We start from the raw sequence: 24,412 nt of genomic DNA on the forward strand, positions 1-24,412 counted from the left end.
GAGAAACCAGGGAAGAAATTCTCCTGTATAAAGTTAAAAGCTAAACTTGTTATTTGATACATGGTTAAAAAGACACTGGGTGAATATCTAAATATAAAAAAAAAGTGTTTTCAGCTATTACAATCCTTATTCATTGGGTTGTGAATAAGGATTGTAATAGGCACAAACACAAAAGCATTATTTTTAATATGGATGCAAACCTCAATATCCTTTACCCATTTATCATACAAAAGGTAAGTTTTAACTGTGACGAGGGGACATCATCTGCGTCTGGAGGAAAGAAGGTTTGTACACAAACATAGAAGAGGATTCTTTATGGCAAGAGCAGTGAGACTATGGATCTCTCTGCCTGAGGAGGTGGTGATGGTGAGTACAATAAAGGAATTCAAGAGGGGCCTGGATGTATTTCTGGAGCGTAATATTACAGGCTATAGCTACTAGAGAGGGGTCGTTGATCCAGGGAGTTATTCTGATTGGAGTCCGGAAGGAATTGTTTATTCCCCTAAAGTGGGGAAAATTGGCTTCTACCTCGCAGGTTTTTTTTTTCCTTCCTCTGGATCAACTTGCAGGATAACAGGCCGAACTGGATGGACAAATGTCTTTTTTCGGCCTTATGTACTATGTTACTAATAGTTAAAGGGGTTGTGTCAGCTTGTAATCACTCACTTGTGGTCCTAGGAAGGCTTCTATAATGTACATCAATTATCATTATGCCTTTGTCTCCCTGATTTATTCTTCTTACATCCCCAAATACCATGCTAGTTTCTAGGGGTTACAGCCACTGCTGCAATGTTCTGAGTGGTGGCCGCGTAGGCACACACATATACTATCCTCCGGCTGGGTTACACAGGAGCAAGCGCACCCGACCTCAGCCACCTTGTCTGATCTTCCACACAAGCTGGCAGGATCCATAGGACAGCTACAGGGCATTCACTACAGCACTGTAGCTGTGCTATAAGTAGATACAGACATGGACATGATTACTGTGGGAGAGGGAAATACATCTGATATGCCATGAGGTTTTGGGATGGCATCGATAAGATGACAAGGCAGGAATTGGAACAATGATGGAACTGGACAAAATTGGCATGGAGGTAGAAATTTTTTCACATAAGGGTACTTTCACACTAGCGTTTTTCTTTTCCAGCATTGAGTTCCGTCCTAGGGGCTCAATACCAGAAAAAAACTGATCAGTTTTATCCTAATGCATTCTGAATGGAGAGCAATCCGTTCAGGATGCATCAGTTCAGTCCCTCTTACGTTTTTTGGCCAGAGAAAATACCGCAGCATGCTGCAGTTTTCTCTCCGGCCAAAAATCCTGAACACTTGCCGGAATGCTGGATCGGGCATTAATTTCCATTGAAATGCATTAATGCCGGTCTTGGCCCCAAGTGCTCTGGCTTGCGCAGACCTTGAAAAATGCAAAAAATAAATAAAAATACCGGATCCGTTTTTCCAGATGACACCGGAGAGACGGATCTGGTATTTCAATGCATTTGTCAGACGAATCTGCATCCGGATCCATCTGACAAATGCCATCCGTTTGCGTCCGGATTGCCGGAACTGCCTGCCGGAATCCTCTGCCACAAGTGTGAAAGTACCCTTACACAGAGCAGATCGTGAAAAACAACTTACCATTGGAAGTCACAATCTGCTCTGCAAAACCTGAGGCTGCTAATGATTCTACTACACTAGCAGCCTCGGGAGCCAGCACGCTGCTCCCTGTCCTGCCGGCTGAGCTTTCAGTCTCATATTTCAGCTCCGCCCCCAGCAAGCAGGGAAAAGAGACTCTGAGAGAAGTTAAATGAAACTCCTTTCTGACAGATGGATCCAATAAGATTTTACGTGTCCATAGAGTATGGTATTATTCTTCACTGTAAAATTCTAGGAAACCCATTAACGTCAGAGAGGCCATTCAAGATTTGTTTGGATCTACTGGAAAATGAAACCATTAACAGTGGTTATGGCTCTGATAGACAGACACTAGTATGAAGCATTTTCTTTTGGTGCTAAGCCCTAGATCTCATTCATGCGAGTCATGGAGGCAGGATTATGAGGTGTTCACAATGAATAAACCTTTTAGCTGTTCCTGCAAAAATGTAAATTGAAAGCTATGGGAAGGAGCTTAAGGGAAGGAATTCCATACAGTTGGGCAGGCAAAGGGACAGCCAATCAAGTAACCAGATATTAAAAGCTTGAATCCTTGCAAACCATTCCCAATCAGATGAGACATGCAAGAGTTTTAACATAAGTAGACATGTCAATCTCCTAAATAATGGGGAGTGCACAACCACAAACTAGATGCATACTTACAGAGCACCTACAGTCCTGATGGGTTTAACAAATTACCTGCATCTCCCGACAGAGCAGCTGTGCTTTTACTTCTAGCCAAGTAAGAGTGTGTAGGCGTTAGTAGTCGGGACACTACAGTGGATTCCCATGGACTAAGTAGCGTTCGTCGGCCTAGTTGTAATAACACAATATTAGACACATATAGTTCCAGCAACTTGTCTGGGTAGAAGGCATATTGAGTGTTACTTGTGACCTATATTCATATCAGATGTTTCATTAGGAAAAGTTAATTAATAACGTCAACAGAAAATTTAGGTAAGATAATTGATGTGATATTTAAAATTAATGCATTTTCTAATAATAAGCCCTCAGGACAATCTAGCCTAGTTACAGTGTCCTCACACTCCCTAACATACTTTATAGGTCAAGTTCCTTTCTTTCATTTATTACTGTACTTGTGGATCTACTAGATCACAAAAATTTAATGTAAATGGGGAAAAAAAACTTTGTGGGCTGAAACTGAAAAAGAAACAACTCTACTACTGGTTTTTGAGTTTGCTTTTATGGAGCTCTCCATGTGCTAAAACTAACATAATTGTGTTTGTCAGTACTTTTACAGTGATACCAAATTGATATAGTTTTACTTATGCTTTACGGAAAAAAAAAAATCGCTTTGTGTCACAGTATTTCTAGCTACAGAGCTGTGTGAGCGCTCGTTTTCTGCTGGGGGAGCTGTTTTTATTGGTAACATTCTGGGAAACATGCAGATTTTTGAAATTTTTTGTCAGGGAGCAAGACTATCAAAAAATTACAATAAATACTATGCAGGATAAAAAACATTTATTTCCATAGTTTGAAGCGGGGGTGATCAGATGACAGAGGGAGCTCCCTCCCTCAGACTAACCACTCAGATGCAGTAGTCACTATTGACTGTGGCATCTGAGGGGTTATATGACCGTGAACAGAGTTATCTACAATCCCGGTCACTGCAGGTGGTGTCAGCTACATAAACCGGCAGCTGCCGCAAATGGAGTGGACTCAGCTCATAAGCCCACTAGCCTTCCACCATTATGCTGTAAATGTACAGCAAATGCCACAAGGGTGTTGAAGGGAACCATTCAGGAGAATCATGCTGCCTGACTCACTGGCAGCATTAAATCCCAACAGACTCCTTTATTACAGACAGCTATGTTTTAAAAATGAACTGAAAATGAAGAGATGAGTAATGTCGCCTGGGTCTGGCAGATGGATAAATCTCTTCCTCTTCATGTATAGGTAGAGACTAGACAATCAAGGAAGGCGAAGAGAGCGTGGCAGTGAGATACTCAGGAGGCTATCCTCTCTGTTCCTGGACAGTTTTTAAAACTATGTGTTCTCTGCAATAGCATATTACTGTTTTCAGGATAAAACATAGCTGTCTTTAATGAGTTAACTAGTCAGGATCGGTGCTGCCCGTGGATCAGGTAGCATGAATCACCAATTGGTTCCCTTTAACCTCTTTGGGACCACCGATAGACTTTATCCATCTGGTTGGTCCTGAAAAGATGGCAGCTGTGTAGGAGTAGGGAGCCCGTTTATTTTATTTTTTTACCTGCCTCCATCAGTTTATACACAGCACTCTTGGTGCTGCTTCCTGCTCCAGTCCTAGTGATCATGATCTCTGGGGGGTCCAGGTGACTGCACAAGCCTCTGAGTCTTAGGAGATTAGCTCTGCAGTGAGGCTCAACAACTTTGAAGCTGCAATATGTCTGATTAAAGGGGATTAAATTCTTGAACTGGTTAACGATGTGAGTGGGGAGTAGACAACAATGGTGTTTTTTTTTTTTTTTTTTAAAGGCTATGTACACCCTTGGGGGCAATAATTTTTTATTATTACTACATTGTACTCATCATGAGTTAAAATCATTTTTTCAATTGGTCTTTATTAAAATATGGAGTCCTTTTCTCTGTACAGAGCTTAGATGCTCTACTAGCAGGATCTGAATTTTCTCTCTGCTCCATCAGGTAGTGAGCTGATGGACTCCTTATCACTGCTCTCTGACCTCCTAAACACTTACTCTTACTGATAAGATGTTAAGTGTTTATGACCTCTCAGTAGTTTAGCGATAATGGTTATACCTGCACAAATTGAAAGTACCAGTCACACAGCTAGAACAGTTAACCCTTTGTGACAGAACGGCTCAATATTTTTTGCCCAAAATGATCAAAATGCAATCGTAAAAAAAAAAAATGCCCACGAAGGTGTACATAGCCTTTAAGAACTAAGTAAAGGGGTTGGTCCATGTAAAATACGTTGACATTCTGCACTTATAACCACCATAACCAAAAATATGTAGGAACACTTTATAAGATGGGATCCTTGGCAGTTTTGATGGAGAAATTTCTGCAACTGTGGTCATGTCTGCTGCATGTGCATAGATTTCTGCAAACCTCATTCAGATAAATATTACAGTTGCAGGAATTTCTGCAGCAAATTCCCCATATGTGCGCATACGCTGCCAATAAACTACTCAGAAAATGTTACTCCACCCTAGTAAACAGAGTATTCTATTTGTATGATTTATCACGCTGATAAAATGCAGTAATAGTAGTGGTATTCAATGTACTGTAAATCCCACAAACAAGCCAGCAAAACTAAAGGAGGACAGGCAGACACACTGATCTCAGAAATATGTATGGTAGCATCCATATATATTAGCACAATAAGCAAACTGTCATAACACATGCATGCCAGATTAGGGAATGTACATGTGATGACAATTTGCTTCCACAAATGAGAACACAAAATAATATTTAGTTGGCAAATGAAAGCAAGGTACAAAATGACGATTCACATCACACAACAAGTCATATATTCACAGAAGCTGTATATGAGAATCTGAATTTGTTTTTAGGAATTCCTGTTGTGTCCTCTACACGGTGCGACCATGCTGGCCTTAGGGGTGTGGGACCTGATTGCATCACTGATCCAGATTAAAAGTGGGCGTCATCAGGTATCTAGGATTTGTACTACTTGGGCAGGTAAGTCATTTGGGACACTGCTAGCAATGAAATTTAGGTACGGTATGGCATCCATGTATTGTTTGGCCATTATAAGGTAAGGGGTGGTATAAAGCACACAAGACACCTTCCAACAAAAAGGCTGGCCCAGTGTGTTAGTATTTATACATCAATACATATTGAATTCAGTCATTTTACAGGGTATTAAGAACACACATCAATATGTCTGTATATTCGTTGTAACACTGTACCTCTGTCTGGAGTATTAAGTAATGTCGCAGATGATGTGGAGAGTCGCTTGTTAATAACTGGATCAACATGTTTCGAAAGGTTCATTGTTGACACTGACCTCCTGTCAGGATCTAAAACAAATGGAGATATTGCTAATTGGCAGCACACCCATACAATGTATTAGTATCCGTACACTGGCAGGTGAACCCAAGACATGGTTGCTGCCTTTCAGCATGTAGAGCTCCAGTCACACCAAGATCTGCAGGGAGGACTAGAAAAATATGGGCACTCCTGCTCCAACAACATGGCATTGAAACCACAGAAAACACACGGCACACCTAGGCTAGGAACAATAATGTAATGCCTACTCAGTGCTATAACTATACCGGTGCCATGTGGGGTTATTACATCAAAAAGTACAGCCTATGGATAGCCGGTAGCATTGCTCCATCATTTTCTCTCCTGTCAACTTGCAGATTGGGGCATGACTTACTAATCGGTATTTGCCAATATACGTGGAAACATCCATTCTGACAAAACATGTACAACAGGCTACTGGAAAAAAAATTGGGCTGAATTTTATAAAAACGCTGTAGACTAAGTGTCATGACAAAACAAGTCAATTGTTGGGCTTATTATTGGGAACGAATGTTAGTACGAACGCTTGCTCCTAATAATCTGCCACTCGATGAACGAGCGAAAGACTGGTTCATCGGGTAACTTGTTGTTTATGCAGCACATTATAACTCATGCTGTGTGAACATCTATATGGTGCCCAGAAACAACTTTAGTAGGCATCACTTGTCTCCATACAGTACAGGGGATTGATGCATGTAAATGCAGCTCTCACCTCCACTGATGAGCAGGCAGTTATCGGGAAGGAACCATTACTTTCCAGTAATTGCCTGCTCAGTTGGCACATGTAATTATGTCTTTAGTTAAGGGGATTTATCAACAGGATTGCACTGCCTTCATTTTCCAAAAAACCTTAGAAAGATGAGGGCTGAAATCTCATAGGTTCCTATGGAAAACGTCTCCTGCACTATGTGGCTCTAACGTCAATTAACATGCAGCGCATAGTGGGGCATTTCTTTTGTCATGCAGGCACCTCCAGCACATGCATGTGTAGGGACTTTGTGTGTACAGGGTACATACACACAGCAATACCATGTGCATGGGCCCTAGGATCATGTTCACACATGCTGTTTCTGTAAAAAAAAAAAAAAAGATAATGTTTAAATCAACATTTTGATCTGTTGAGTTATCCTACATCATGTTAGTTCCTGAAGTTATCAGGTGATAGTAGGCGATACCAAATTTTCACTTTATAAGACACACTTTCCCTCCCCCCCCAAAAGTGGGGAAAATTGGCAGTGCGTCTTATAAAGCATGCAGGAGATGCATGGAGTGGTGAGTGTAGCGCTGCTAGCGCTGGCTGAACTCACATCTCCCTTGTCTTCTCCGGATCCACGCTGCACTGTCCTGATTGTGTACAGCGTCAGCACATAGTGCACGCAGGTCTGTACAACTGGGAATGGTAAATGCAACTCACTGTCCAGAAAGATAAGTCTATTTTGTTATTTTTGGTCAGATAGTGAAGTCTGACCTGAGGTCTGATATTTGAGTCTGATATGGGGTACTGTGTGCTGGTGTAAAATATTTTTGCTGATTTTCCTCCTCTAAAAGCTAGGTGTGTCTTATAAAGCGAAAAAATACAGTAACTTCTAACTGTCATGAAATACAATCAAGGACATAGTACAATCTAAACTGCTGAAGTCTGTATGTAATATGTCAGTGCTGGGACTTTCGGAAACTAGTGCAATATGCAGAATCCTTTCATATTCTTGCTCCCATACTGGATAAGACAAATACACAGACAACACACAAGATACTGAACACTAATACAAAGGAGAGGAGAAAACAAATAGTTGCAACATGTCACATATAAGGATTCAATGCAGAGTGTAGGCATGTCTAATTAGAAGTTTGCCAGTGGATGCTACAGTTTTTTATGAGTCTGCTGACAATATAAGTTTTATGGTGGATGCTAGGCTCCTCCTAATGGACAGGTTGAAGCGGTTAATAATGGCTACGGTTAGATACTGATAAGCAGCAAAGAACCAAAAACTATGAGTTTTGGTCCTCTCAGCAGACATTTAACCAGATTTAGACAGACATGTAGACCTGCTACCACTCTTTCTGAAAACAGCTAAGATGTCTATACATTAACACCACATTACGGGTAAGACGACTCTGGGGTTGTTAGCTAACACGTTCTACGTCACTCAGGTTAGATCACAAAGGCAGAGACTAAAGGAACAATCACATAACACAGTGGTTTAAGTACCACCTCTTCTGACACGACCCTTGGGTTGAAAATGGTATGCCAGGTCAGATAAGTCGACATTGAATGACGAGTCAAAAAAGTAACCTAAGGAACAGAACATGCAAAAGTGATGTAAAAAAAAAGAAACAAAAAAAGAAACGATGCGAAAAAGATGGATTGAGAACTTCATGAATTTACAGTACCAAACATGTATTTTCATATACTTTTTTTTAACGTCGTAAAGTCTACAATGAAGAAAGGAACCCTAACAGGCTGGTGAAGAAGACTAAGATGGACGTCAAACCAACAGAAGTCCTGGATTTTGTAAAGATGAAGTGCACATCTACATGGCAAGTAGCTCACTGACATTTGGCACTCCTGACAAAATTTTGATGTGATCCCTGAATAATCATCTCTGTCCTGTGACTAAATAATTCTATATCCATAAGATGGAAGGCGCTGGAGAGTATAACGGATACCAAACTACCAAGTTTGCTGTGTCCTCTCTCAAAGCAGCACATAATTACATGAAAAGATCTTTCACCATTTTGTTTTACCTGAACTGCTGATACTAGTATTGCTCTGTAGAGCACCACCCCAAGACCATCTGTTATTTTTCCGCTTTGGTTTCTTACTTCTTTCCATTGCACGTTTTACCACTGCCTCATGTCGCTCCTTTAAAAGGAAAACAAAGGAGAGCATTAAAGGGGAATTCCAGTTAAATAAAGTTATCCTCTATCCACAAGATAGAGGATAACTATTAGATTGGTGGTTATCGTACTGCTATGACCCCCACTGATCATGAGAACTGGGAGGCCCCATAACCCATGGAGCGGCCAGTCGGGCATGCACGTGGCTTCTCCATTCATTTATATGGGAGTTCCTGAGATAACCAACCACTGAACTCGGCCATCTCCAAAACTCACATAGAAATAAATGGAGAGGCCGTGTGCAGCCCTGACCAACTCCGTTCATTTTGGGTGCTCCACGAGGTACGGTACCCCTGTTCGTGAGATTGTTTGGGGGCCCAGCGATAGGACCCCCACCTATCTAATAGTCCTGTGGATATGGGATAGCTTTATATAACTGAATATCTCATTGAAGGGGTTGTGCAGGATTAGAAAAACAGGTCTGCTTTTCTTTTAGCAAAAACACAAGAGCACCTGTTCATTGGATGTGTCTGGTACTGCAGGTCTCCTCCATTACTGTAATATCAGACATAATAAATTTTTCTAATCCTGTATAACCCATTTAAAAAGGTGTACAGAGAATAAAAAAAAAAAAACAGCAAGGTCAGAAGGGCTTAAAAACATAAAATACACTCATCTCCACTGCTCCCTCGCTGCTGTCATTACAATGCCCAAAGTCTCCACTTCCAACAATTCCATCTTGACGGGAAATGCTGCAAGATGCCCTTTCAGCCAATCACTGTCTAAGGGGGATGTTTAGCTGAGCCTTAAGTTTAACGTAGTGGGCACCCAGGCAGCATCAGTATGGCAGCGGTGGGAGATGAGGGAGTATATGTTTTTAAACCCCTCTTACCCTGCCGCCAACTATTTTTGCTTAGCTGGAACACCCATTTAATGCTTCATCAAATACTGATCTTGTATTAATGATTATTTCTCTGCACAAACATGACAAATATTGCACCCCTCGAAGAAGTCAACCTGAATGGGAAGCAAGGTGACCTACTTTTTCTTCTTCCAGTTTCTGCCTCCGCTTCTCATCCACGGCAGATCGCCTCCTTTCCTCTTTGACCCTCTGTTCTTCTAGTTTTTTCTTGCGTTCTTCCAAGTGTTTCTCATAATGCTGCCTTGCTCTCATTTCTTTCTCTAACCACAGAGATTCTCTTGCAGCTGACAATGAAAGAGAACATGAAAAGACGAGGTCGTTCGTCTACGTTACATTTGCTTGTAACACATTATTTAACATTACAAATGTTCCTCGCTAAAAACTGGCGTCATTATGTACGGTTCACCTGGCTGATGCTGAATAAACTGCTTATTGAAACTGACAGAAAAGCCTCCTCACAACAAAATGCTCCAAGGACTTCAGCTCTGTTTATTGCTGGGCAATGGCTAAAAAGGATGATGTAGATGTTGTTGGCTGGAACATAGCCATAAGCCTACAAGATCCTTTCTGCCATCTCTAGGCCATACTATGACATCAGTAGTGTGTCACAGCATGTTTTCAGAGCTGTACTCAGTTTCACACTGGACATCAATGGACATCAGCTCAGTAGGTCAAATATTACAATCTGAGCATTTTCTTTACTACTGTTGGAGAAGAATACATGTGAAGCAGTACCAATATACAGTGATCCCTCAGGATACAATGGCCTCAGGATACAAATTTCAACATACAATGGTCTTTTCTGATCCATCATATGTTGAAACTAGACTCAGCATACAATGCCTCAGACTCGGATCCAACAAATCCAGGCCCCTTCTCTGGTTAAATAGCGGTATTAGTTACTAGTTAGCAGCTATTCCTGACTGTTATATGTAAGAACTGGTTTTATCTGTCTTAGTTATCTGCTTATTTTTCTTAAATCTTCATTTTCTCTAATCTTGGATGATATTTTGGGGCTTTGGAACCAATTACTCAACTTACAATGGTTTCAACATATTATTGTCATCCTGGAACCAATTAATATGTTATCTTGAGGGACCACTGTATAATATTTCCCATGACTGAAATGGTATTCTATGTGAAAAAACATGGAAGATGCAGTAAATGCTCAAGCTATCACATTTTTTTTTTCTGATGTACAGTACAGACCAAAAGTTTGGACACACCTTCTCATTCAAAGAGTTTTCTTTATTTTCATGACTATGAAAATTGTAGATTCACACTGAAGGCATCAAAACTATGAATTAACACATGTGGAATTATATACATAACAAACAAGTGTGAAACAACTGAAAATATGTCATATTCTAGGTTCTTCAAAGTAGCCACCTTTTGCTTTGATTACTGCTTTGCACACTCTTGGCATTCTCTTGATGAGCTTCAAGAGGTAGTCCCCTGAAATGGTTTTCACTTCACAGGTGTGCCCTGTCAGGTTTAATAAGTGGGATTTCTTGCCTTATAAATGGGGTTGGGACCATCAGTTGCGTTGAGGAGAGGTCAGGTGGATACACAGCTGATAGTCCTACTGAATAGACAGTTAGAATTTGTATTATGGCAAGAAAAAAGCAACTAAGTAAAGAAAAACGAGTGGCCATCATTACTTTAAGAAATGAAGGTCAGTCAGTCAGCCGAAAAATTGGGAAAACTTTGAAAGTAAGGGCTATTTGACCATGAAGGAAAGTGATGGGGTGCTGCGCCAGATGACCTGGCCTCCACAGTCACCGGACCTGAACCCAATCGAGATGGTTTGGGGTGAGCTGGACCGCAGAGTGAAGGCAAAAGGGCCAACAAGTGCTAAGCATCTCTGGGAACTCCTTCAAGACTGTTGGAAGACCATTTCAGGGGACTACCTCTTGAAGCTCATCAAGAGAATGCCAAGAGTGTGCAAAGCAGTAATCAAAGCAAAAGGTGGCTACTTTGAAGAACCTAGAATATGACATATTTTCAGTTGTTTCACACTTGTTTGTCATGTATATAATTCCACATGTGTTAATTCATAGTTTTGATGCCTTCATAGTCATGAAAATAAAGAAAACTCTTTGAATGAGAAGGTGTGTCCAAACTTTTGGTCTGTACTGTATGTCAACTGCAAAAAACAAGTCATTGGTATAAACAATGTCATATAACCATTGGAGTGGACAGACAGAGAAAAGAATTAGCTAAAAAGAACTGCAAGACCAACTTGTCCCAGTTAATAGTACTTAGTTCATATCTCCCTGGCTACCAAGCATATTCTGTAAAATATTTTTCAAGGGGCATAACTGATGACTAGGAAGCTGACACCTTTACTTAACACTTTTGTCTAGTGATGTTACTCCAGTTTTTTAGGTCATGTCACCAATATTGATCCAAACCTGCTAGCTACACCCCCATTAGGAGATGACGGCTGTAAAATGACAATAATCCAAACATCAAACTATAAATCACACGGAGGAAGACATCATGATTTATTTCCTTGTTTTCTCTACATAGAGTACTCTACGGAGAGATGCTATGCCTAGAGAGATGCAATGCCTAGACACATTAAACCATGGCTGTCAAGGTCACTTGGAGTCATATTCTCCCTGGAGCTTAACAGGCAGAGCTTAGTGCCTCAGAAGATTCTGAGGAATCCTTGAGCTGCTGCACACATTTACCTCACATGCTACCATGAGCTGTGTTCATGAATGCGTGTCCGTGCCAATGAAGACTGGTTTATTAAGAATAAGTAGATTTTTTTAAATTAGTGAATTTTATTGGGACATTATTTTGTAAGAAAGGTAGCAGGCACACTCACATTTGGGATTGGATAAAATAGCTTTATTATAAATATTTGCATAAAATCTTGTATGTATGGTTACAAGTATGACGTTGAGAAAATAAGAAATAGGTGAGACCTCAGCACACTAGATGTGTGTACCGGATGGGGGAAAAAGGAAGAATGTGATGTGTGATATAGTAGCTGGTACCAGACTTAGGTGAAAAAAACTTGTGGCTTAAGTCAGTGTACATTATTTTGTGTTTTTACCAACAAAAGCTCAAATGAACTTACCGGTATGTACACAGTAAAGATGAGTAAACCTTTCACGATTTGGTTCAATTCAGGTTTGCTGAATTTCTCAAAAAATTTGGCAAACAAAACAAATCTACTGAAACTAAAAGTGGCAGGGAGGGTGAGAGAGAGGAGAAAAAGAGAAACTAGTATGGTACTCTGGGTTTCTCGGCAATATACACTGCTCAAAAAAATAAAGGGAACACAAAAATAACACATCCTAGATCTGAGTTAATTAAATATTCTTCTGAAATACTTTGTTCTTTACATAGTTGAATGTGCTGACAACAAAATCACACAAAAATAAAAAAAATGGAAATCAAATTTTTCAACCCATGGAGGTCTGGATTTGGAGTCACACTCAAAATTAAAGTGGAAAAACACACTACAGGCTGATCCAACTTTGATGTAATGTCCTTAAAACAAGTCAAAATGAGGCTCAGTAGTGTGTGTGGCCTCCACGTGCCTGTATGACCTCCCTACAACGCCTGTTCATGCTCCTGATGAGGTGGCCTGAGAGATCTCCTCCCAGACCTGGACTAAAGCATCTGCCAACTCCTGGACAGTCTGTGGTGCAACGTGACGTTGGTGGATAGAGCGAGACATGATGTCCCAGATGTGCTCAATTCGATTCAGGTCTGGGGAACGGGCGGGCCAGTCCATAGCATCAATGCCTTCGTCTTGCAGGAACTGCTGACACAGTTCAGCCACACGAGGTCTAGCACTGTCTTGCATTAGGAGGAACCCAGGGCCAACCGCACCAGCATATGGTCTCACAAGGGGTCTGAGGATCTCATCTCGGTACCTAATGGCAGTCAGGCTACCTCTGGCGAGCACATGGAGGGCTGTGCGGCCCTCCAAAGAAATGCCACCCCACACCATTACTGACCCAATGCCAAACGGGTCATGCTGGAGGATGTTGCAGGCAGCAGAACGTTCTCCACGGCGTCTCCAGACTCTGTCACGTCTGTCACATGTGCTCAGTGTGAACCTGCTTTCATCTGTGAAGAGCACAGGGCACCAGTGGCGAATTTGCCAATCTTGGTGTTCTCTGGCAAATGCCAAACGTCCTGCACGGTGTTGGGCTGTAAGCACAACCCCCACCTGTGGACGTAGGGCCCTCATATCACCCTCATGGAGTCTGTTTCTGACCATTTGAGCAGACACATGCACATTTGTGGCTTGCTGGAGGTCATTTTGCAGGGCTCTGGCAGTGCTCCTCCTGCTCCTCCTTGCACAAAGGCGGAGGTAGCGGTCCTGCTGCTGGGTTGTTGCCCTCCTACGGCCTCCTCCACGTCTCCTGATGTACTGGCCTGTCTTCTGGTAGCGCCTCCATGCTCTGGACACTACGCTGACAGACACAGCAAACCTTCCTGCCACAGCTCGCATTAATGTGCCATCCTGGATAAGCTGCACTACCTGAGCCACTTGTGTGGGTTGTAGACTCCGTCTCATGCTACCACTAGAGTGAAATCACAGCCAGCATTCAAAAGTGACCAAAACATCAGCCAGGAAGCATAGGAACTGAGAAGTGTTCTGTGGTCACCACCTGCAGAACCACTCTTTTATTGGGGGTGTCTTGCTAATTGCCTATAATTTCCACCTGTTGTCTATCCCATTTGCACAACAGCATGTGAAATTGATTGTCACTCAGTGTTGCTTCCTAAGTGGACAGTTTGATTTCACAGAAGTGTGATTGACTTGGAGTTACATTGTGTTGTTTAAGTGTTCCCTTTATTTTTTTGAGCAGTGTATATATATATATGCGTTGCCTGGGGGGTACTTTTTCTTATTAGTATGCATAATGTGTGTGCAGAGTACTGTAGGCCAGGCAAAGTGAAATAGAAAAAGACGATTCCGGCACTTATTTTTCTTCCCATAAAATCTTCCTCTTTATTAATTCACATCATATGCGGGGCGGTATCACAAACAAGCTGTTTACGCGTTTCGGAGACCTTCTCCTTAGTCGTAACAATGTGGTCTCTAAGCTCCCAGACCACATTGTTAGGACTAAGGAGAAGGTCTCCGAAACGCGTAAACAGCTTGTTTGTGATACCGTCCGCATATGATGTGAATTAATAAAGAGGAAGATTTTATGGGAAGAAAAATAAGTGCCGGAATCGTCTTTTTCTATTTCACTTTGTCTACGTCCAGGAACTTGCTGGCTTGACTCCGTGCACACGGGATATGACATGCCGACCAGGTGAGCTGGATAACATTACCTATATACTGTAGGCCAGGCAGTGCCCCTCTAGGTTTCTGGGAAATATACTCAAATTAGCTTTCCTCAGTCTATCTGATGCTATCAGATGTAAGATGTGCTAATTTTCATAGGAGCGCGCGTTCACAGGATCGGGAGGTAAACGAGTGGATCTACAACCTTTTTTAACCCCTGAAAGGTATATCAGACACTGTTTTGTTAACAGCGTCTGATATACCTGCTACCTGGTCCTCTGGTGGTCCCTTTTGCTTGGATTGACCACCAGAGGACACAGGCAGCTCAGTAAGTAGCACCAATCACCACACTACACTACACCCCCCCTGTCACTTATTAACCCCTGATCACCCCATATAGACTCCCTGATCACCCCCCTGTCATTGATCACCCCCCTGTAAGGCTCCATTCAGACGTCCGTATGTGTTTTGCGGATCCACGGATCCGCAAAACACGGACACCGCAGATCCGCAAAAAACACGGACACCGGCAATGTGCTTTCCGCATTTTGCGTATCCGCACATTGCCAGAACTATATAGAAAATGCCTTTTCTTGTCCGCAATTGCGGACAAGAATAGGACATGTTCTATGGGCTCTACAAAAAACGCAGTGTTCGCCCGATCAGGCCTGATCTTGTGCGCACACTTGCGTTCAGTCCGCCCCACCGCAGTGACAGAAATATATTTTTTTCTGATCACTGCAGTAAAATTGCTGCGGCACTATAAAGATCACTTTTGAGGGGCATGGCGAGTTCATAGAAGATAATTTTTGTTTTTGGCACAAGTTAGCGGAAATTTATTTTTTATTTTTTCTTACAAAGTCTCATATTCCACTAACTTGTGACAAAAAATAAAATCTTACATGAACTCACCATACCCCTCACGGAATCCAAATGCTAAAAATGTTTAGACATTTATATTCCAGACTTCTTCTCATACTTTAGGGCCCCTAAAATGCCAAGGCAGTATAAATACCCCACATGTGACCCCATTTTGGAACGAAGACACCCCAAGGTATTTAGTGAGGGGCATGGCGAGTTCATGTAAAATTTTATTTTTTGTCACACGTTAGTGGAATATGAGACTTTGCAAGAGAAAAAAAAAAAATTATTTTCTGCTAACTTGTGCCAAAAAAAAAAAAAATTCTAGGAACTCGCCATGCCCCTCACGGAATACCTTGGGGTGTCGTCTTTCCAAAATGGGGTCACTTGTGGGGTATTTATACTGCCCTGGTATTTTAGGGGCCCTAAAGCGTAAGAAATAGGTTGGAATCCAAATGCGTAAAAAATGCCCTGTGAAATCCTAAAAGGTACTCATTGGAATTTGGGCCCCTTTGCGCACCTAGGCTGCAAAAAAGTGTCACACATGTGGTATCGCCGTACTCAGGAGAAGTAGGGCAATGTGTTTTGGGGTGTCTTTTTACATATACCCATGCTGGGTGAGATAAATATCTTGGTCAAATGCCAACTTTGTATAAAAAAAATGGGAAAAGTTGTCTCACCCAGCATGGGTATATGTAAAAAGACACCCCAAAACACATTGCCCTACTTCTCCTGAGTACGGCGATACCACATGTGTGACACTTTTTTGCAGCCTAGGTGCGCAAAGGGGCCCAAATTCCAAAGAGTATCTTTACGATTTCACAGGGCATTTTTTACGCATTTGGATTTCAAACTACTTCTCACGCTTTAGGTCCCCTAAAATGCCAGGGCAGTATAAATACCCCACAAGTGACCCCATTTTGGAAAGAAGACACCCCAAGGTATTCCGTGAGGGGTATGGTGAGATCATGTAAAATTTTATTTTTTGTCACAAGTTTATGGAATATGAGACTTTGTAAGAAAAAAATAAAAATATAGAAAAATAAATCATTTTCCGCTAACTTGTGACAAAAAATAAAAACTTCCATGAACTCACTATGCCCATCAGCGAATACCTTAGGGTTTCTACTTTCCGAAATAGGGTCATTTGTGAGGTGTTTCTACTGTCTGGCCATTGTAGAACCTCAGGAAACATGACAGGTGCTCAGAAAGTCAGAGCTGCTTCAAAATGCGGAAATTCACATTTTTGTACCATAGTTTGTAAATGCTATTACTTTTGCGCAAACCAATAAACACTCATTGCATTTTTTTTTATCAAAGACATGTAGAACAATAAATTTAGAGAAAAATTTATATAGAAATGTAGTTTTGTTTGAAAAATTTTACAACAGAAAGTGAAAAATGTCATTTTTTTGGGCAAAAATTTCGGTCAATTTCGATTAATAACAAAAAAAGTAAAAATGTCAGCAGCAATGAAATACCACCAAATGAAAGCTCTATTAGTGAGAAGAAAAGGAGGTAAAATTCATTTGGGTGGTAAGTTGTATGACCGAGCAATAAACTGTGAAATTAGTGTAGTGCAGAATTGTAAAAAGTGGTCTGGTCATTAAGGGGGGTTAAGCTAGGGGAGCTGAGGTGGTTAACTGGTTTATATAATAGAAATCGTACCCACCCAGAGGTCCCTCAGGGCTATTTAAGTAGAAAAGCTGATTCTATTGCCCCTTTCACACGGGCGAGTATTCCGCGCGGATGTGATGCGTCAGTTGAACGCATTGCACCCGCACTGAATCCCGACCCATTAATTTCTATGGGGCTGTTCACATGAGCGGTGATTTTCACGCATCACTTGTGCGTTGCGTGAAAATCGCAGCATGCTCTATTTTGTGCATTTTTCACGTAACGCAGGCCTCATAGATATGAATGGGGTTGCGTGAAAATCGCAAGCATCCGCAAGCAAGTGCGGATGCGGTGCGATTTTCACGTACGGTTGCTAGGAGACGATCGGGATGGAGACCCGATCATTATTATTTTCCCTTATAACATGGTTATAAGGGAAAATAACAGCATTCTGAATACAGAATGCATAGTAAAGTAGCACTGGAGGGGTTAAAAAAAATTTAAAATAATAATTTAACTCCCCTTAATCCACTTGATCGCACAGCCGGCATCGCTTCTGTCTTCTTTCTTTGCTGTGTGCAGGAACAGGACCTGTGGTGACGTCACTCCGGTCATCACATGATCTTTTACCATGGTGATGGATCATGTGATGGACCATGTGATGACCGGAGTGACGTCACCACAGGTCCTGTTCCTGCACACAGAAAAGAAATAAGACAGAAGCGATGCCGGCTGCGCGATCAAGTGGATTAAGGTGAGTTAAATAATTTTTTTATTTTTTTTAACCCCTCCAGCGCTATTTTACTATGCATTCTGAATTCAGAATGCTATTATTTTCCCTTATAACCATGTTATAAGGGAAAATAATACAATCTACAGAACACCGATCCCAAGCCCGAACTTCTGTGAAGAAGTTTGGGTACCAAACATGCGCGATTTTTCTCCCGCGCGTGCAAAACGCATTACAATGTTTTGCACTCGTGTGGAAAAATCGTGCATGTCCCCGCAACATACCCGTACCTTTTCCCGCAACGCCCGTCTGAAAGAGGCCTATCTGCTTTGCTCTGATAAAAGGCTTTTGTCCTGAAAGAGCTAGTTGCAGATGTATGGATGGCTTAGCTATTTTCCTAGTTTTGCTACAAGTATGTTTAAAAGGCTGAGTAATGACATGAAAATGTCTCTTTGTCTGAAATGAATTGCAAAATATTTGGAGTTGTTAGAATTAAGAATGAGTAAATCCATTTTGGGATTCATTTCAGATAAACCAGAGCTCTCTGTAATATTCAAAGTAATATTCAGCTGAAAGTGAAATAAGAGAACTAGAATATCCGACACATGATTACACTTCCCTCAATGAGACTTGCAAGCTAGCTCTGTTTCCAGAAAGACAAGAGAACCAGAATGTCTCAAGAGAAAATTGCTTTGGTTGGCTTTGCTTATTAGCCTGCCTGCCCGAGAGGCCTTGGTTAGGCTACTTTCACACTTGCGGCAGAGAGATCCGGCAAGCAGTTCCGTCGCCGGAACTGCCTGCCGGATTAGGCAAAATGTATGCTAACTGATGGCATTAGTAAGACAGATCAGGATCCTGATCAGTCTTAAAAATGCCTGATCAGTCGAAAAAATGCATTGAAATGCCGGATCACTCTTTCCGGTGTCATCCGGCAAAAACGGATCCGGCATTTATTTTTTCACCTTTTTTTCAGTCTGCGCATGCGCATACCGGAAGGACGGATCCGGCATTCCGGTATTCTGAATGCCGGATCCGGCAATAATACATTCCTATGGGAAAAAAATGCCTGATCCGGCATTCAGGCAAGTCTTCAGTTTTTTTAGCCAGAGATAAAACCGTAGCATGCTACGGTTTTCTCTTTTGCCTGATCAGTCAAAACGACTGAACTGAAGACATCCTGATGCAAACTGAACGGATTACTCTCCATTCAGAATGCATGGGGACATACCTGATCAGTTCTTTTCCGGTATAGAGCCCCGAGGACGGAACTGTATGCCGGAAAAGAACAACGCAAGTGTGAAAGTAGCCTTAGGGTGCTATTTTTTTCTTATGGAGGGCGCCGAGTATACATGAGGAGTATCGCAAAAGATTAAATTTTCCTCTGGGCAACCAGCTCTTTCAGAGCAAAAGAAGATAGAAGTAGCTTTTCTAGTTAAGAGGCCTTGGGGGACCTCTGGGTGGGTAATATTTCTATTATGGAGACCAGTTAATATACATGATTACTAGTGTAGGCTAGGCAACGTTCCCCTGGGTTGCCTAGCCTGGGTTATATCTGCTGGCTTCAGACGCCTTACGAAAGTTTTTGGGAAATTCAGGACAAATTCTGAGCCCGATTAACTCTTCCTTAGTACACAGAAATACATATAAACTGCAAGTAAAATGCAATTCAATCGGTCAGAAGTCCACAAGGAGCACTTGGGGAAACAAAACACTAGAAAAACTAGAACAACAACAAAAAGACACCCCGTGGATCTGTTCAAGATAATTCCTAGGAAGGTATGAAAAAAATGCTCAGAAAGTGTTAAAAAAAAATAAAAAAAAGATAATCATTACTTATTCTCAATGGTTCCACATCACTGCCGTTCCAACACTGCTTTATCCTAGCTGCTCTGCACTTTCTGGTCTTGCCTCGACACAATGTGGTCTTAGCAGCATGCTTTTTCTTATGTGTTGAGATGGGACCAGGAAGTGGAGACCTTTACAAAAAGTACTTGAGTACCCTGCCCTAGAGGACACTTTACAGTTTATTAGCATACGACACACACACATTGTATCAGGTGATGATAACATTATCACAGCAAACGTGGATATTTGAAATGCCTTCCCCAAGACCTATTTAGCATTGTTAAACCTTATTAGAGATGCCCCTTAATATTAATAAAATGAAAAAAGAAATGTCTGTGGCAATCCATAATCTGAGACTCACTACCAATTGCTGGATAAAAGCTGCTATGATGTGTTACTGGAATACAGTATATGGACAAAAGTGTTGAGACACCTACACATTACATATAAAGGAGCTTTTATGACATCCCATTCTAAATCCATAGGCATTAATATGGATTTGGTCCTCCTTCGCAGCTAAAACAGCTTCCACTCTTCTGGGAAGGCTTTCTACAAGATTTTGGAATGTGTCTGTGGGAATTTCCTTTGCCCATTCATCCAAAAGAGCAAATGTGAGATCAGACACTCATGATAGATGAGAGGGCCTGGCTCGCAATCTCCATTCTAGTTCATCGTTAGGGTCAGGGCTGTGTGTGGACCAGACAAGCTCTTCCACACCTAACTTATCCAACCATGGCTATACAGACCTTGCTTTGTGCACTGGAACACAGTCTGGAACAAGAAGGGGTCTTTTCAAAACTGTTCCCACAAAGATGAATCATACAGTTGTCCAAAATGTCTTGGTATGCTGAAGCATTAAGATGTTCCTACACTGGAACTAAAGGGCCTAAGCTAAGGTTAGTTTCACACTAGCGGCAAGAAACTCCGGCAGGCTGTTCCAGCGGGTGAACAGCCCATTGACTATAATGGGTGCGAGCCGGAGTTCCGGTGGCAGCACGGCAAACATGCCGAGAGGAGGCCGGAATAAAAGTACAACATGTCGGAACTCCAGCCCGCCCCCACTATAGTCAATGGGGCCAGAGCGGTAACCCGGGGGCACGCGTGCACTAATGGCAGCAAGGATCTGACAGGCTGTTCACCCGCCATAACAGCCTGCTGGAATTCCTTGCCGCTAGTGTAAAACTACCCTAACACTTGAAAAACAACCCCATATTGTTATCCCCCCCCCCCCCCCTCCACCAAACTTTACAGTTGGCACAATGCAGTCAGGCAGGTAACAGTCACAATGCAGTGCCATCGTATATACATTTAGTCATAGACTACTGATTGCCTGCTCTTGACATGTGCATTTATGTAGTATTTTGTATTGATTTAAAATATAACTTTTATTACTTGTGATAATACTAAAATGAATTTTTTAGCAATAATTATCTAACCTACTAGTTAAAACTCTCTCTGGACTTCGAGATGGTGCTTCCTTTTATATTTGTTTTTTTATTTTTATTTTTGTACACTATAACTGCAGCAGTGGTGATTAGTTAGCAGTTGCTATGGATTGGACAGCCTTTGTGGATGCAGGCTGCCTTATATTTAAATACTGTATTTATACCTTTATCTTATAGTAATTAGGTGGTTATTACTGGTATATTTTGGCTCCAGCACTTGGATACTTTAGAGCCAGCCTGCTTGCTGCTCATTATCCAAGACTTGTGACTGTAGCCTATTTGTTGCAACATTTGTTGCCTGTAGTTACCCTGTAACTTTTCCTATATAGCTGCTGCTATGTGCACCACTGTCTGCTGGTAGTGCTCTTTCTGTGATCTAACTGCTTTGATCGCTGACTATTAGTGACAGCCTGTCTCTGTTTAAACAATCTATTGGCCCACTATTGCGGTTTGCTGCGTTTGCTTATAGTGCTGTTGCCCGCGTGGTGCCTTTGTGGGCTGTCACTAAGTTAGTCAGGCGCTGGATCACTCATCTACTAGATGTCCAGAGTCTAAAATTCTAATTGCTGCCCCCCGACATGTTTCGCCATGTCCATGGCGTCTTCAGGGGATCGGGCAGTCTGCACGGAGTAATTGTGTGGCTGTGTTATTTATAACCTCCCCTAGGGTGACGTGACATATGCTCGGCCTATCGCTGTACTTGTAAGAGCTTGCTTACTTGGTACCTGGAATCTGTATGGCTAGTTGGATTCAGTTGGAACTGACATGCGTCTTCTCGCGATAGTTGGTCAATTTTCGCGCATGTCATTTGACTTAGAATATTTTCAGTTTGTTGTTATTCTTCAGCCGATGATGCGCATGTCTTTAACTTGTACCATCGTGTAATTCCTTTTCATATCTCACTGCTCTCCATTCTTTTGCCATTGGTTGGCTAGTTTTCATGATTTGTTAGCGTTAGTATTGCCATCTGAAGTTAGGTCTCTACTAAGTGTATATTAGTTTTATATATAAATCTAGGTGGTATTTGTAATAACTACTTATGTCTGATGATTTATGAATTCTATATATTTATTTATTGGTTGTTCTATATTTATAGTGATTCTTTGGTGCTTTGTGAGAACAATTGTATTTGAATTTATCAATTTACTTCTTTTATTATAATTATATCAATTGGCTATATACTTGTGACAGTTAGAATGGGGATGGTGTGCTTACATATTTGCCCTAATTAATTGACAATTATTTTATAGTTGATCTTTATTCTATAATTATTAATTTCATGATACTTTTATACCTTTTGTGATTTTCGAAAATATTTGTTGTGATTTTTAATTTTAGTGTATATTTTTTATTTATTTTTAAATATTTTATTTTAAGTGTATTTTTATTATTTTAATTTTTAATTTTTTAATTTTTAATTTTATATTTTAATTGGCATTTATTTTATTTTGGTGACTTTTATATGTGGTAGAGACATGATTTAGAGTTCTATCTAACAATTATTTATTTCTTGATTTTACTCACAGATGGATACTTCACTTCGGATGGATTGGACGGTGAGGTAATGATTTGATTTTTAATATATTTTTGATTTATTATTATATGGATTGTGATTTGGGTAGGTTTTGGCCACTACTCCATGATTTAATAATAGTTAGATACCTGATAATTCTCATATATTTATGATTTTTGAGGGTATGCATTATTTTCATATATTGTTTACAGGAATGATGCATAAGTGAAGCCTTCGTTTAGACCTTGAGGTGTGAGGCTTTTTAGTCTATAAATCCAGCGTGTTTCTTCCTGCTGTAGTTTTTTATCTATATCGCCCTGTCTCGGGCCTGATTTAATTTTTATTATTCCCCATATTTTTAAGCTGTCGCTTTTACCGCTATGTACTGCTTGTACATGTCTGGATAGGGTGTTGTCCGTTTTTAGGTTGATGTCACTGAAGTGTTTTGATACCCTTCTTCTGAGTTGTTGTACTGTTTTTCCCACGTATATTTTGGGGCAACTGCATTGTATGGCGTAAACTACCCCTGTAGTCTTACAGTTTATATACTGGGAAATTTTGTACTTCTACAATGCAGTGCCACACACAATCAGACTGTCAGATAGAAGTGACAGACTATAAATTAACTATGTATAACGTACCCTACTTTCTGCAATATGATAAAACTTCAATCTGCAGTACAGATATAGAAAAGTGAACACATTTGCACTTTAAAGTGTCCAAACAGTTACGTATGTAAAGATGTTGTAGGTAAGCAATATGTACATATAAATGCTGCACTATATTCTATATAATGTATTCTAATGAGCTACGTTGATCGGTTTCATGGAGCAAGGTTGGTTGCAATGTGACTTTCTTAAAACTTACTAATGTGTGCAACACCTAATAATTCCCTTATAAACAAACATTCAGTCCCATCGGTGCTTTGGAAATATCTACACTATTTGTTTTACACTATGAAAATTCACTAAAGGTTCATACCCATCAGCTTCTCCCGTTCCTCTCGACGCTCTCTGGCCAGTCGTAGTCTTTCATCCACTTTCAGAGCGAGATGTGGTTCTGAAAAAAGCACAAAATGCCAAATGTTTTTAGTAAAAAGGCAGTCAAAATGCTGTGCGGCCCCACTGGTGATAACTACACTGATCTCAGGCTCTGCACCTGATGTATGCGATATCCACCCTCGGATGGAAAAATAAATGCGTACATTTCATGCCTGACAAGAAGTAAAAGCACCAGCTTCCACCGGATTATAACCAATCCCAAACGTACACATAAGCTTGCCTGATTTTCTACTACAGGTAGCTAAGAAATGCTCTATAATCCAATAATCCAGCCTATTTGATCATTGAATACCTATGAGGTTCAGATGGTGCCGAGAGGAAATCAATTATATATAAATCTATGCAAATGATTATTAGATACACAATTTCATGCAGCGCTATTTGAGTGCCGTGTTGTGAACATGGTGCGAACATAACGTCAAACTGATGGAGAGTTCAAGAACGGACCATGTCAATACTGAAGCAGGCAGGATTTCTTTAACGTGCACCTGTCATTAGACAAGTGCAATTTGAACATGGGGATCTATAGGACTTCATAAAGAATTAAAGGGTCATCCCAAGGCTTTGATACTGATGACCTATCCTCAACACCTCGCACCAGCACCGATTCGCCGTTCGGCAGTAGCTCTGGAACTCCTTGCACCCTTTAGTGG

The 24,412-nt window shown here is 41.1% G+C and overlaps 1 protein-coding gene across 5 annotated transcripts in view; it reads right to left on the reverse strand.

The window, feature by feature from the left end:
- Positions 1–24,412, reverse strand: part of MAP7 (microtubule associated protein 7) — a 167,444-nt gene that overhangs the window by 18,140 nt on the left and 124,892 nt on the right. For all 5 annotated transcript variants that reach the window (XM_040429199.1, XM_040429198.1, XM_040429196.1 and 2 more), the window contains exons 3-7: positions 23,680–23,757; positions 9,542–9,705; positions 8,407–8,524; positions 5,544–5,654; positions 2,350–2,463 (exon numbers count right to left, since the gene is read on the reverse strand). In XM_040429199.1, coding sequence (XP_040285133.1) covers positions 2,350–2,463; positions 5,544–5,654; positions 8,407–8,524; positions 9,542–9,705; positions 23,680–23,757 — 585 coding nt within the window. The remainder of the gene's footprint in view (positions 1–2,349; positions 2,464–5,543; positions 5,655–8,406; positions 8,525–9,541; positions 9,706–23,679; positions 23,758–24,412) is intronic.

The sequence above is a fragment of the Bufo bufo genome, chromosome 4 (assembly GCF_905171765.1).
Source record: "Bufo bufo chromosome 4, aBufBuf1.1, whole genome shotgun sequence".
NCBI lineage: Eukaryota > Metazoa > Chordata > Amphibia > Anura > Bufonidae > Bufo > Bufo bufo.